Source organism: Emydura macquarii, unplaced genomic scaffold (genome assembly GCF_026122565.2).
Source record: "Emydura macquarii macquarii isolate MOO-44397 ecotype Brisbane River unplaced genomic scaffold, CSIRO-AGI_Emac_v2 contig_212, whole genome shotgun sequence".
NCBI classification, from domain to species: Eukaryota; Metazoa; Chordata; order Testudines; family Chelidae; genus Emydura; species Emydura macquarii.
In genome coordinates, this window is record NW_027130349.1 from 6,191,744 (window position 1) to 6,206,481 (window position 14,738).

The 14,738-nt window shown below is 40.6% G+C and overlaps 1 protein-coding gene across 5 annotated transcripts in view; it reads left to right on the top strand.

Annotated features, from left to right (window-relative positions):
- ROCK1 (Rho associated coiled-coil containing protein kinase 1) overlaps positions 1-14,738 on the top strand; it is a 165,532-nt gene that overhangs the window by 101,057 nt on the left and 49,737 nt on the right. For all 5 annotated transcript variants that reach the window (XR_010919512.1, XM_067546875.1, XM_067546883.1 and 2 more), the window contains exons 18-21: positions 2,543-2,693; positions 3,551-3,711; positions 5,079-5,263; positions 5,945-6,014. Coding sequence is in view for 4 of the 5 variants with exons in the window: in XM_067546875.1 (XP_067402976.1) it covers positions 2,543-2,693; positions 3,551-3,711; positions 5,079-5,263; positions 5,945-6,014 (567 nt within the window). In the remaining variant the exon portion in view is untranslated. The remainder of the gene's footprint in view (positions 1-2,542; positions 2,694-3,550; positions 3,712-5,078; positions 5,264-5,944; positions 6,015-14,738) is intronic.

Genomic DNA, 14,738 nt, shown 5'->3' on the forward strand with positions numbered 1-14,738 from the left:
TCGACCACCTCAATTAAAACTCTTGAGTGCTTCGGCACCGACCAAGTCTTCGTCATCGAGCAAACTCTCGGCACCAATGTGACCCTCAGCCCCATCTACTGGCTGCTCAAGAGAATGCACTCCGCCCTTGGCACTAGCAATGCTCTCAACCTCCACACAACCTGGGAATCCTGGATGCCCTATCATCTCAGGCATTGGCACTCTCACTACAGGTCTATCAGGCTATATGGACTCTCTCCTCAAGCCCTATGCCACCAGCACTCCTAGCTATCTTCGTGATACCAGTGACTTCCTGAGAAAACTACAACCCATCAGTGATCTCCCAGAAAATACCATCCTAGCCACTATGGATGTAAAAGCTCTCTACACTAACATTCCACATAAAGATGGACTTCAAGCCATCAAAAACACTCTCCCAGATGATCATATGTCACACCTCACAGTTGAACTTTGTGACTTTGTCCTGACCCACAACTACTTCAGATTTGGAACCAATCTATACCTCCAAGTCAGTGGCACAGCTATGGGCACCCGCATGGCCCCACAGTACGCCAACATTTTTATGGCTGACCTCGAACAACGCTTCCTCAAAACTCGTCCCCTTACACCTCTTTACCTACGCTACATTGATGACATTTTCATCATCTGGACCCACGGGAAAGAGTCCCTCAAAGATTTCCACTGGGATTTTAATAATTTCCATCCCACTATCAACCTCAGCCTGGACCACTCCACACAAGAAATCCACTTCCTGGACACTACAATAAAAGTAAAGGGTGGGCACATTAATACCACCCTATACTGAAAACCAACTGACCGCAATGCATATCTTCATGTCTCCAGCTTCCACCCTGGACACATTACATGATCCATTGTCTACAGCCAGGCCTTAAGATACAACCGGATTTGCTCTGATCCCTTAGACGGAGACAAACACCTACAGGATCTCTATGAAACATTCCTGAAACTGTAATACCCTCCTGGAGAATTAAAGAAACAAATTGACAGAGCCAGATGGGTACCCAGAAGTCACCTACTACAGGACAGACCCAACAAAGAAAACAACAGAACCCCACTGGTCACCACCTACAGTCCCCAGCTAAAATCTCTCCAGCACATCATTAAAGATCTACAACCTATCCTAGCAGATGATCTATCTCTGGCTCAGGCAGTGGGCGGCAGACCCATCCTGGCTTACAGACAGCCCCCCAACCTGAAGCAAATACTCACCAGCAACCATACACCCTACAAAAAATCCTACCCAGGAACCTATCCCTGCAACAAACCCCATTGTCAGCTCTGCCCACACATCATCTCTAATAACATCATCACTGGTCCTAACCACATCAATCACACTATCAGGGGTTCATTCACCTGCATATCCACTAATGTTATATATGCCATTATGTGCCAGCAATGCCCCTCTGCCATGTACATTGGCCAAACTGGACTATCACTACGCACAAGGATAAATGGACACAAATCAGACATAAAAAATAACAACATCCATAAACTAGTGGGAGAACACTTTAATCCTCCAGGGCATTCTGTCTCTGACCTGAAAGTTGCTGTACTTCTCCAAAAAAACCTCCAAAAACAGACTTCAAAGAGAAACTGCTAAGTTAGAAATGATCTGCAAACTTGACACATTCAAACTGGGTTTAAACAGAGACTTGGAGTGGCTATCTCAGTACCGAAGGTAAATTACTTTGCTCACCCATTCTCACCTCCTACTCAATGGTCATCATTAGGTCTTAAGTACTGGACTCCACCTCCCCCATTGTTCTCAATGCACCTGGATATCTATAAGATGCCTCTGTGTTACCTATTTTCTGTATTACTGCATCTGAAGAAGAGAGCTGAAGTCTCTCGAAAGCTTATGTCTGCAAATATTAAATTTGTTAGTCTTTAAAGTGCCACAGAACTCTCGTTGTTTTTACAACCATTAGTGCTGATGATGCTCCTGCTGGTACCACAGGAGTTTCGGTATCCATGAGACCTGATTTGTTTCTGATACTCCAGAGTTGCCACTTTGCCATTATGAACTCCGTGCAGTTCATGCCTCTTCCCCGGGGACACAACACCACTCCCCTTCATCACCGAGCACTGCACCACTTTTCTTTAGCGAGGAAGAAGAGGAAGAGGGGTACTCCATTGTACCACACACTCCACCCTCATATCAAAGGCAATCTCACAGGGAATTTTCTTGTCCTCAATACCAGAAACCAGAAGTGATCCAGGTCTTTGGTAAGGACCTTCGTGGATGCAACCCCACATGCCAGTTCTCCCACATTGGCCCTATTTGGGACCCATGGACTGCATATAGAGAGCATTTTTCCATACCTCCCATGGACACCTAAAAAGGTATGGTATAATACACAATATTAATACTGTGACTTGTGAATAAACAAAAATGTAACTTTTTTAAGGAAGAAAAGGAAATGTGGATCTCTTTGATGACTTTGTAAAATACTGCAGATTTTTTTTACAGTTCTGCTTTAATAAAGTGTGGGATTTTTTTTGTTTTGGTCCTAATTTGCAGGAAAAGAATAACTTAGAAATAGATCTAAACTATAAACTCAAAACATTACAACAGCGTTTGGAACAGGAGATAAATGAGCATAAAGTGACTAAAGCTCGGTTAACTGACAAACATCAATCAATTGAAGAGGCAAAATCAGTTGCAATGTGTGGTATGTATTTCCTTTTAATTTCAAAGAAAATATTGAGCACTAATAAGGTCTATTATACTAATTCCATTACAGTGGCAATGAATTTTTTTAATGCGGTGTTCATAAGACCAGCTTTTTTTATCCTTGGTGTAGAGAAAATATATATGCATATCAAAATTTCAAAACGTACATCATAATATTACATTATTTAAAGATCCTGAGCTGTCTCCTTAGCTGGTATAAATCAGCATAGGTCTGTTAACATCTCTATACTGCAAATTGAAAATCCTGTACTGCTTATATCTTTAAAGTAAGGGATAATTACTTATCTATAATTTTGCTGCTTTGATGTTATCGTCACACATGATTTGTACTCATCTACCCACTTCTCTTCAGAGTTTAGAGGCATGTGTTTCTTTAGGGTGTTCACACATCCTAGAATGAATAGCAAAAAAAATGCTATCAAAAATTTTATTTAATTGCATTTCTAATTGGCTATTGTTGGAAGCTCTCTGTTTTTGAGCAGCACATGAACTGGCTGGAACATTTTGAGAATTGGTATAATGGCAGTTAGTGGAGTGACAAGCAGTTGGCTATAGGAGGGGCCTAAAGCTCTGGCAATCACTATAACTGTCTGTTGAAACAATACTATGATCTTATTCAATACTAGACTAGGGACGCATACTCATTTGACTGTAAAGGATTTCAAACACCCCAACCATAGGGGAGAGAAAACCCTGTGTTTAACTCCCAAGAATAGAATCGAGGATGGAATATTAGGTGTATTTAAGAAAGGCATGGTCCTACAAACACACACTCTTAGAAATGCCATATTTGTGTTTTTATTGTGCTATCAATTGCTTTTGTTTCCTGTTTAGAAATGGAAAAAAAAGTGAAGGAGGAGAGGGCAGCAAGAGACAAGGCAGAAAATCAAATAGTTCAGATTGAAAAACAGTGTTCCATGCTGGACTTTGACCTGAAGCAGTCTCAACAGAAGCTTGAACACCTCACTGAGCAAAAGGAGAGGATAGAAGATGAGGTAAGCAAAACATGTATTGTTGCCAATCATGTTTTCTATGTAAAAGACAAATTAAATAATTATAGTTGCACTATGAAATAGAAAACTGTATCTATTTAAGTTGAGATGTTTATGTAGCATAGCATTATTTGATATAACAAGTTTCAGCTAAATGATGCTAAAGTTTATATCTAAGTAGGTTGAGTGTCGTATCTTTTTTAGACCCTAGATAACGTCAGTCTTTCAGTCTTCCTTTATAAGCTATGCATTAATAGTGAACTGACTCCAGGCATGAAGTCAGTGAGGTTGTACGCAATATAGTTACACAGGAAGTAAGTTTTGCAGGGTTTATGGGTTTCAAAGTGGCTAGCATATTTTCTTCTATATTATCAAAGACATCTGTTGATTATTAAAGAGTATACTGTCTGTGTATAAAGGAATGTAAGCTGAATTTCAAAATAGCCAGTACATTCAAACGTTAATGTTCCCATATTAAAGTTACTTAGCCAGAACTGACATTTGACCTGTTATATTCATTTTATATATATATATAATTTTATGACTTTAATTTATAACATTGCTAGTTAATTTTACTGTGAGAAGCTAACTTTTCTATGTCCTGTCTATTTTGTGTTTGAACTTTCATCTGGTTGGTACATTAATACAATTTTTGCATTTCATTTTTTTTTTCTATATTTTAAAAAATAGAAAAGCTTGCCTGTGAGTTTGAATGTGCGGTCTTATTACATTTGCAAATTAGATATTGTGCATCTTCTGAATTTGCATCCTTCAGATTGTAGTCCAGAGCATGCAAAATTTTATCCCAGGAATTGAAAATTAAGTATATAAGAGCTAGTTGTTAAAGTTTCATCCCCATTGTCCTTTCAAATTAAATTGGAAGAGTCAGTCTGAAAACCTTTCTGCTGGGCCATAGTGTCTACAATTCAAATTTTAGTTATGCTGTGGGCAGCATAACTTTCTAGGAAAAGGACACAAAGCTTATAAAACCTGAATTCCACAAAGAAGAACGGTGGTCCATCAAACCTCTTGGGCCTCTTCCATTGTCACTCTTAGAGTAGAGTAGATAAGAGGGAATTCAGGTGTTAGAAAAACAAAAGTGAATGGCTGGGAACAGGGAGGTTCTTGATGGTGAAATATAAACTACAATATATAAGAAAAACTATCTTCTATGATATTATTGCACCCCTGTTAATATTAGAGACTTTTGAGTATTTGTATGCATTATTTAATGATTTAATTAATTTTAATTTAAAATTTAGGAAATGGTGATGCTTGACATAAAATAATGCATGTATGAAACAATTTGAACAAAATCCAGGAAAATATTTGGTAAAAATTAAAATTGAAATGATTTATTAAACAATTAGGTTAAGAATCTAACACTTCAGCTGGAACAAGAGACAAATAAGCGAGTAATGACACAGAATGAACTGAAAATGCAAGCTTTTGAGGCAGACAACTTGAAGGGTTCTGAGAAGCAGCTAAAACAGGAGATCAATACGTTGTTGGAAGCTAAGAGATTATTGGAATTTGAGTTGGCCCAACTCACTAAGTAAGTAGAGGTCTGACATAAAATGGAAAATTCTCTTTTGTCATTCTCATGTATTTTGTCTGTCACCTTTTTCCAGAAACCAAAAATACTTAGGGTGTTGGCATTTTTTTTCTAAAAACATGTCTGTATGAAGACGTGTATGTATTTATAGTACTAAAATATTTTTGTTTTGAAATATAAAAAGCTTTGCTTGGCTGATACTTTTGTGCTCAGGCTTGTCCGGTCTTTCTGGAACAATGTGAAGAACCACATTTGAGATTTAGACTTTGGAGCATCTGTTGGAGGAACACTGAGCTTCATGGCTTGGTACATTTATGTTTTCTCCTTCAAACACTCCTCCTCTCACTTATGATTTTTTTTTAGCTAGTCAGGGGACAGCATTATTTCTCCAAGAATATCCTTCCTTTATTGGACCTCTGCCACAATAGCTTACAGTTGAAGACCGAAACTAAGCCCTTTTCAGAGCACTGCTTCCCATCCAAATTATCCAGTAGGGCTACCATTGTGACAGCATAAATTATATTGTTAAATCAGAATCTTAGAATGAGGTGTTTATGAATTACCATGTATTCAGGTAGTGTATGAAATACATGGTAAGTGCGTATGAAGGAAAAATGCAGAGTTTAAAGGTGGAAGTGTAATGGATGGCTTTTATATGAGGTTTTGTTTTCTCTCTTTAAGACAGTATAGAGGAAATGAAGGTCAGATGCGGGAACTTCAGGATCAGCTTGAAGCTGAACAGTATTTTTCGGTAGGTTCATGAACTATTTTACAAAAATAAAGGATTGTTTCAGTTAAAAACTTCATGACTGTGTACCCCAGTGCTCAGACATAAATGAGTGATACAAAACACTTCTAAAATATACAAATAATACACAAAAATCAAGCTAACAACATGAAAAGATTGTGATTTGTGTATGGTAACATGCTTAAATACTATACCTGATCTGTTCCATTTTGTTTATATGATTTTGTGGGCGGCAAAGTATTATGTTCCATTTATGTTGTATAAGTAATAACACTTCATATGCAAACATACATATAGTAGTGAACTACCCCCCAAAACTTCCTAGAAGTGCCTCAGGTAAACTGGTTCCAAATTAGTTTGCTCATAATTTAGCAGATTTGCCAACTAGCACCAGTGCAGTGGGGATGAAGGGGGGGTATGTAAAGCCAGGCATCATTTCCCCATTGGTCTTCTAAATTGGATAGATTTATACAACATTCAGCTGATGCATTTAGCACTGAACTTTAGGATGAATTGAAAGAAAGAAAAATAATAAATTCATATAGTTTAAGGCCAGAAGGGCCCATTAGATCTAGTCTCACTTCCTGTATATCACAGGCCATTAAATTTTACCCACTTTTACCCCTGTGAATGAGCCCAATAACTTGTGTTTAGCTAAAGCAAATCTTCCAAAAAGAATTTTTGTCTTGATTTTAAGATATCAAGAGATGGAGAATCCACCCCTTCGCTTAGTAGTTTGTGCAGTGAAAACCTCACTTTTCAAAATTTAGGCCTTATTTCTAATTTTAATTCGTCTGGCTTCTCCTTCTACAAACTAGTTGTTACACCTTTCTCCTCAAGGTTAGAGTCCTGTAGTGCCCAGTATTTTCTCCTCATGAAGGTACTTTATACACTGTATTCAAGTCACCATTCAGTCTTCTTTTTAGTAAGCTAAACATATTGAACTTTTTAAGTCCGTCAGTGTGAGGTTTTTTATCCAGCTTCAAATCATGTTTGTGGCTCTTTTCTGTACTCTCTCCAATTTTTCAAAGTTCTTTTTAGAATATGGACAAGAGAGATATATACAGTATTCCAAAATCCGCCTCACGAATACCATATACTAAGGCAATGTTAAGTGCTAATTAATATCCAATTTATCCAAGTCAGTAAAATTCATAAACTTTTCTGTTTTCAAAGCCTTAGCATTTGAGGAAATTTTGGCTTAGTCTAGGCATCTGAAGACTCAATCCAAGCTCTAACCTTGTAGGATATTACAGATGGGGAGATAGTGATCCCTATATTTCGGTTGTTTAACACATTTCATGATAAAATGATTTTGTGGCCTTTTTAAGCTCTAATACTTCTGTTCTTTGCCGCAAACATTTTAAAATTATCAGGGAGCAACCCTTTGGGCTGGAGGAGTGTCTTTCCTTTGTCCCATGAGATTCCATTGAGGTTTAGCTGAGATATAAACTGTTAAAAATCACTGTTTTGTATTTCTCAGTTGCATGCCTCAGGAAAATTTTGGCATCCTAGAATAACTGAACAGGAGCATTTTAAAAATTGAGACCCACATTGTTGCTGCAGCAGCAGCAGTGGGATGGAGAGCCAGACAGGGCTTCCCCATCATTCCCTAAACCCACTGGATGGCCCCAGTGTCCTATCCCTCCCTCTGAGATAATAGCCTGCTGATGCTGCCAGCAGTAATGTAGTTAGTTCTGTAGCTCATGTGCTAGAAATCGCTGCTACACTGATGAAACTATAGAGGGTCAGACTCTGATGATGATGCATGAGGGGGGTTTGTTCCAGTTGTACGTAATGGATTTGTTTTTACTTTAAAAAAAAAAAAAAAGACATATTTAGGAAATTACATTAAAAACTATATTAAAGATGTTATTTAAGTTGCAAAGGCAAGCACTTGAAAGTTAGGAAAATCCAGATTTATGGTGGTTCTCCACGACCTTATTTCTGCCTCTCTGTGTATGTACATTATGACAGTCTTTAATTACCTGATCACATACAATAGGTTTTTTTCATGCAGTACTTCTGCTAAATTCAGTGTACAAGTTGGATGCGTAGGGGATTGAATTAAGCTTGCACAAACCATTGTAAATCTGGCATTTCTTAACCTTTGAGTACTTGACTTTGCAACCAAAATAATTTTTAATATACCTTTTGTATGCAATATTATAGCCAGTTTGTTCAAATGACTCTTCATGTCCCCAAAACCACTTCCTTTTATATGCGGGATGCTTGATTCACAATCTGGCCAAGCTAACCAAACCATCTTTAAGTTAAATGATCTTTATTAGAAGATTTTCGAAGTGTTGCACTCTACATTTGTAGTTTGTTAATACCTGGCTACCCATCCATCGCAGAAACCTAACAGGTTAATGAGCTAGACAGTAAAGAACTGCACTAGAGCCCCAGATTCCACCTTCCCTGTCTTTTTTTTTTTTTTTTTTAATACTATTAATCACTAACTTTTCTTTCATTGAGTATTAATTGTACTTGATTTACAATCCTTGGATTTTGGCTGGGAAGAAAATAACCTATTAGCATATAATTGAATTATTCACTGTGTGTTTTTGATACTGTCCTTGTATAGCTTTATATTGCTGTAGCCGAAGTCTAACCTAAGTAGAGAGAGCTTTTCAAAACCATGAATTCTTTGAGTGTTTGTCAGCGTGGATCCCACTCAAAATACTTGTCTCAAGTGTGGTTGACTGGATTTTTTGACTAGTCACGTTTGTTGGAGCTCCACTTGTGCCCCGAGCCACTTCATGCTCCCACATGAGGGAAGTAGTGAGATGAGTGGGACAGCCTAATCCTTCCCTCAGGTCCCTCTGACTGCCCATGCCAGCGTGACAGAACCTAGCTGATGTCTGACCCACTAGATCTTAGTTCAAACGAAACTTCTCCACATTATTCTGAGACTCTTCTGAGGAACCTCTGTTCTTTTAATTTAGTCACCTATGTTGTTCTAGTGCTTGACGACTGTACTATACCTTAGAAATGCCATGGGCTTCAAAATCTGTCCTTCCTGCAGTGGACTAATTCTGCTGAAAGACTAGCTCAGCAGTTACCTATTCTACTTTGGAGAGTCCCATAACTGAAGCAGGTGCTCAGTCTCACTCTCCTCTGTGAGGATTGGGAAGTCGTAATAAGTGAGACTGATGCTTCACTTTCTGGAGCAATCCATGTAAGTGGCATTGGATCCAGAATACTGAATTTGAAGACCCTTTTAGTGGTCTAGATCACATTGCCAGGTCTCCGTCAGGTGTACTGATGACTCCAAAGACCTCCTCAGAAAAAACAGTACTGAAGCCAGACCCAATATGAGCACCAGTGCCAGCACGGGTGCTTAAGCCACCAATAGCCCCAACGTTTGTCAGCATCTCGGAGGTTGAGGCAAAGTGCTGAAAGGAGCCGCGCTGAACATCAGGCAGGCGCTCAAGAAGGATCTCTGTCTCTTCCTGTAAAAAGAGAGGCAGAGAGAGACATCAGAAGACAATTTGGTCAAGTCCAGCATGGCTTCGAGGATCAGTGGAAAGGAGCAGACTGCAATGCAACAGACTCTACCTGTGTGGAAGTATCCCCATTGATGTTGACTCCAGCACTAGCAGGGCAGACTTGGAGTGCACTGGAGCCACTCTTGGCACGGAGCTAGGTACTGGCACTGATAAAAACCCCAGCACCCACAGTACCTTACCACTCAACACTACCTGTGGAAGAGGTGTATCCATCCTCCACCATCCCCAAGGCACATCTTTTTGCTGGCATCCAGCAGAGATCTGTCTCTAGTAAAGTCCACAAATTGTGCCACTGGGAGACCTCAGGACCTGTACAGACCTCAACTACTGGCCCACCAGGATTGTCACTGATCTAACCAGCAACCCAACAGCCACCCATATGCATATGGGGTGCTATTGTGGCTATTGCAGCCTATCTTCCCAAGCCTCTAGGAGCTGGTTCTTACAGTTGTAGAAGACATGGAGGTCTCCCTCACTAGCAGATTTCCTAATAAGACTTCAGTCACTGGAAAACAGAGAGGACCAAGATTGAGAGGGCCAGCAGTCTCCCCCTCACTTCTTAAGGAACTCTTCTTACTGTTCCTGGCACTAAACGATTTCAAGGCATTTCAGGAGTTTGTGGTGCAGACAGCAGAAACCTTGAAGATTGAGACTTCAATCATCTCTGAAAAATTCCACAAGTTATTTGACATTTTGTCAGCCACTGGCCTTATCAGGATTGTTCTCCCCATAAACAATGACCTCCTAAATTCAGCAGGACCCCTGTGGCAAATGCCAGCTGCTGTAACACCAACAGCGAAACATGCCAACAAACAATAGCAGGGATCTCTCCTGGGATTTGAATACTTTTAAATTCATCCCAATCCTGGTTCCCAGTTATGTTGGCTGCCTAGAAGAAATCCAGATCCTCTAAGAGCATGCAGAAAGACAGGAAGACAGGAATCCCAAATGTTTACACATTTTTGGAAGAAAGGGGAATTTATCAGCTTCACACCAGGTGAGCTTCCCCAACTGCCAGACATTGCTGGCTAAGCCCTGGTCTACACTTACCTGGAGATTCGGCAGCAGTCAATGGGAGTTACACAAACTATGCAGAGTAGCTTGTGTAACTCCCATTGACTGCTGTGCTTCCCTTCTGTGCGCCGACTTCACTACACTGTGCCAACGGTACTACGCTACTTGAGGGTGTGGATTTACTCAGTCAACTTCCTGATTGATTGAGCGGGTCTACACTGACCGTTTAATCAATCCAGAAAGATCAATCTGGCGGCGGCAACTTTGCCACGGTCAGTATAGACATACCCTGAATGTGTTTTTACATTGGAAAAGAATGGTACTCTTCCTTACCAATCTCCCTCATGGAAGTAGAGAGGAGCTGAAAGACATGAAGGACATCTGGTAGCCAACTCAGCTCTATAGGTGGTAATTGATGCCTCAGCCAGGTCCACAGCCACTGTGATGACCACGTAGAAAGGATTTAGACATCCCTCATGAGGTACAAGGCACAATTGTGGACTTGCCCTTCAAGTGCTTGGAACTGTTCAGCAAAGGACTGATAGTGTCCTACATTTACTGAAAGTTTCCAAAGTGACTTTATGCTCCATGGGCATCTCCTTTATCCTGCTCCACTGAATGTTGTACCACTCTCAACCACCACAGCAGTAGAGATCGTGCATGTTGTCTTACCACAGACAAGATTGAGTACCATGCCAAGAAATGTCCTAGGTATAGCATGGAGGGACTGCAGCCCTGCTCTCAGCCATGATAACACATCAGCAGGTTTGATGAGACACTTGAGAGCTACATCAGGACCCTTCCACGGAACACAACCTTTGGAAATTGCTCCACCCTGTTTCTCCAGGTGTGGTCTGCCATAATAGCAGACGGGGAGAAGGTACTGGACAACATTGCCTGTGGCTACTGCATGTAATTCCAGTCTATACTCTTTACCCATCCTTCTTCAGGGACCCTTCTCATGAGAGCCCATTGCAAATACAAGTGGCCTCGTTCCTTTATCTAGAAGCTGTATAAGAGATTCCTTATAAATATAAAGGAAGAGGCTTCTACTCCCAATATTTCCTTATTCTGAAGAAAAAAGTGAGTCTTTGTTCTGTCCTAGACCTGAGGATACTCAACAACAGGGTGGATTTAGCCTCCTGATTCAATAGGTGCACTATACTAAACTCTTCTTGGTCGTGATTTTGAGTTAAGTAAAGGGAGCAACAACCACCACAGCAGCATACTCTGCCCTGCCACTCTAACCCTAATCCTAGCCTAGTGCGGAAGGGAGGCCCTGGAGGGCAGGGGACTGGAGAGTGAGTCTGCCCCACACTTGTCCTGCACTCATGCATCAGTGGTTGCTCCTAACCCTCAGGACTGAGCCTGGCTCCTCACTTGAGGCATTGTGACCTGGCATGTGGGTTCACAGCACCATTCAGGTTTGGTGTCCTTAGTTTCACGATTCTGTGAATGCAGTTTAACCCATGCTAAAGCCTCCCCAGCTCAGCAAATACCATCCTGAATCTGATATGGCATTTGTAACACTTGCTTCCATCATTCCATTGCCCCAAGCTCTAGACTGGTTTGCAGCTCTTGACTTCCAGGATGTGTACTTTCACACTGCCATCCATGCAGCACACAGGAAGTACCTAATGTTCACAGTGGGGCTCACACTCCCAATACGAAGTTCTTCCCTTTAAACTCTCTGTGACACAGTTTTCACTAAGTGTCTGGTTGTAGAGGTGGCACATCTAAGGAAACAGGGAATCTACACCTATTTGTATCTGAGGAAAATAGAAAGGGGCATAAAACTATGGCAAGTCAAGTGTAAAAGTATAATTAGGCAGGCCAAAAAAGAATTGGAAGAACAACTAGCCAAAGACTTAAAAACTAACAGCAAACAATTTTTTAAGTACATCAGAAGCAGGAAGCCTGCCAACCAATCTGTGGGGCCATTGGACGATTGAAGTGCTAAAGAAGCACTCACTAAGGCCATTGTGGAGAAGCTAAACAAATTCTTTGCATCAGTCTTCACTGCAGAGGATGTGGGGGAAATTCTCACACCTGAGCCATTCTTTTTACTTGACGAATCTGAGGAACTGTCCCAGATTGAGGAGTCAATAGAGGAGGTTTTCAAACAAATTGATAAATTAAATAGTGAGTCACCATGACCAAATGGTATTCACTCAAGAGTTATGAAGGAATTCAAATGTGAAATTGCAGAACTACTAAGCATGGTATGTAACCTATTATTTAAATCAATTTCTGTACCAGATAACTGGAGGATAGCTCATGTGACACAAGTTTTTTAAAAAGGCGCCAGAGACCATCCTGGCAATTACAGACCAGTTAGCTTAACTTCAGCATCTAGAAAACTGGTAGAAACTATAGGAAAGAACAGAATTATTAGATACGTAGACTAACATGATTTGTTGAGGAAAGAGTCAACATGGCTTTTGTAAAGAGAAATCACACCTCCCCAATTTATTGGAATTTTTGAGGTGGGGGTCAAACAAACGTGGACGAGGGTGATCCAATAGATATAGTGTAACTGGACTTTCAGAAAGCTTTTGACAAGGTCCTTTACCAAAGGCTCTTAAGCAAAGTAAGCAGTCATGGGATAAAAGTGAAGGTACTCTCATGGATAAGTAACTGGCTAAAATATGAGAAACAAAGGATAGGAATAAATGGTCCACTTTCAGAAGGGAAAGAGGTGAATTGTGGGGTCCGTCAAGTATCTGTACTGGTTCCAGGACTAGCTGTTCCAAGAAGCAGTCATTTATGGTGTCTAGAAACTTTGTCTGCATCCCTTTCTGAGGTGACATATACCCAGTCAATATGGGGATAGCTGAAATTCCCTATTACTATTTTCTGTTTGTATAGCCTCTCTAATCTCCCTGAACATTTCACAGTCACCATCACCACCTTGGCCAGGTGGTCAGTACCGTAGTATATTCTTACTGCTGTATTCTTATTATTCAAGCATGGAATTTCTATCTGTAGAGATTCTATAGCACAGTTTGATTCACTTAGGATTTTTGCTATACTTGACTCTTTGCTTTCTTTCATATAGTGGCACTCCCATACCAGCACAACCTACTCTGTCATTCCTATATATTTTGTACCCTGGTATTACTGTATCCCATTGATTATCATTGCTCCACCAAGTTTCAGTGATGCCAGTTATATCAATATCCTTGTTTAATACCAGGCACTCAAATTCACCCAACTTAGTATTAAGCCTTCTAGCATTTGTGTACAAGCACTTACAAAATTTGTGACTTTTTAGCTGTATGCCATTATGTGATGTAATTGAATGGGACTCTTTCATTTGACTGTTTCTCTTCAGTTCCTATCTGTACTTTATCAACTTCCATCCTCACCTCCATACTGGGACACAGAAAATCCCCGTTAATAGATCCTCCCCTAAGGGATGTTCCTGTCTGAACTAGAATCGCTTTTGGCTTTCCTACAGCCCTTGATTTAAATACTCCTCTACAGCCTTTTTAATTTTACATGCCATTAATCTGGTTCCGTTTGGGTGGAGCCTTTGCCTGTTTGTGTTTATCATGGGAGCCTACTCTACTCCCCGTGACTACTTTATCCCCTCCTAGTCTCTTGCTAGCCTCCTTACTCCAGGGCAGGATCTCTGGGCTTACTTTCCGCATGATTTGTCCCTGATGACCTCCCTTATCCCAGGGAGTGACTTCTTCCCCTTCAGCCTTTTTCTGCTCTCAGCTTCCTGGCTTTATAGTGCTGTCCCAGATCTTCCCCAGCTGGGCTTTACTCAGTTAGCCCTGGCCCTCCATCTCTCAGGTGACATCAGTAACCTAACTGGCTTCCCAGGCCTTTGTTAATCCTGTCAGGCATTTAACTCTATTAAAGTCCATCTGCCATGGTGTGGAAACATCATTCTCCTACACCTCATAGAACCTGTATCTGAGCCATTGCTGCAATGTTTGGTATGCCACCTCAGCAGCAACGTGGCCTTTCTCATAGCCATAAAGTCAGTTTGGTGAGTCAGTGAGTGCACACCCCATCACAGGGCATCAGTTATTGCTTGTACACTCTCATTCATTGCACCTGATGGTTTGGATGTAGGATGGATGAACACTACCAATGGAGTACTATCTACTGGTTTTGGAGATTCTTTTAAAAAGTTAGAAGCTTTCCACAGGAAGATTTACTCCTTGAAGTGGAAAAGATTTACTCCTTG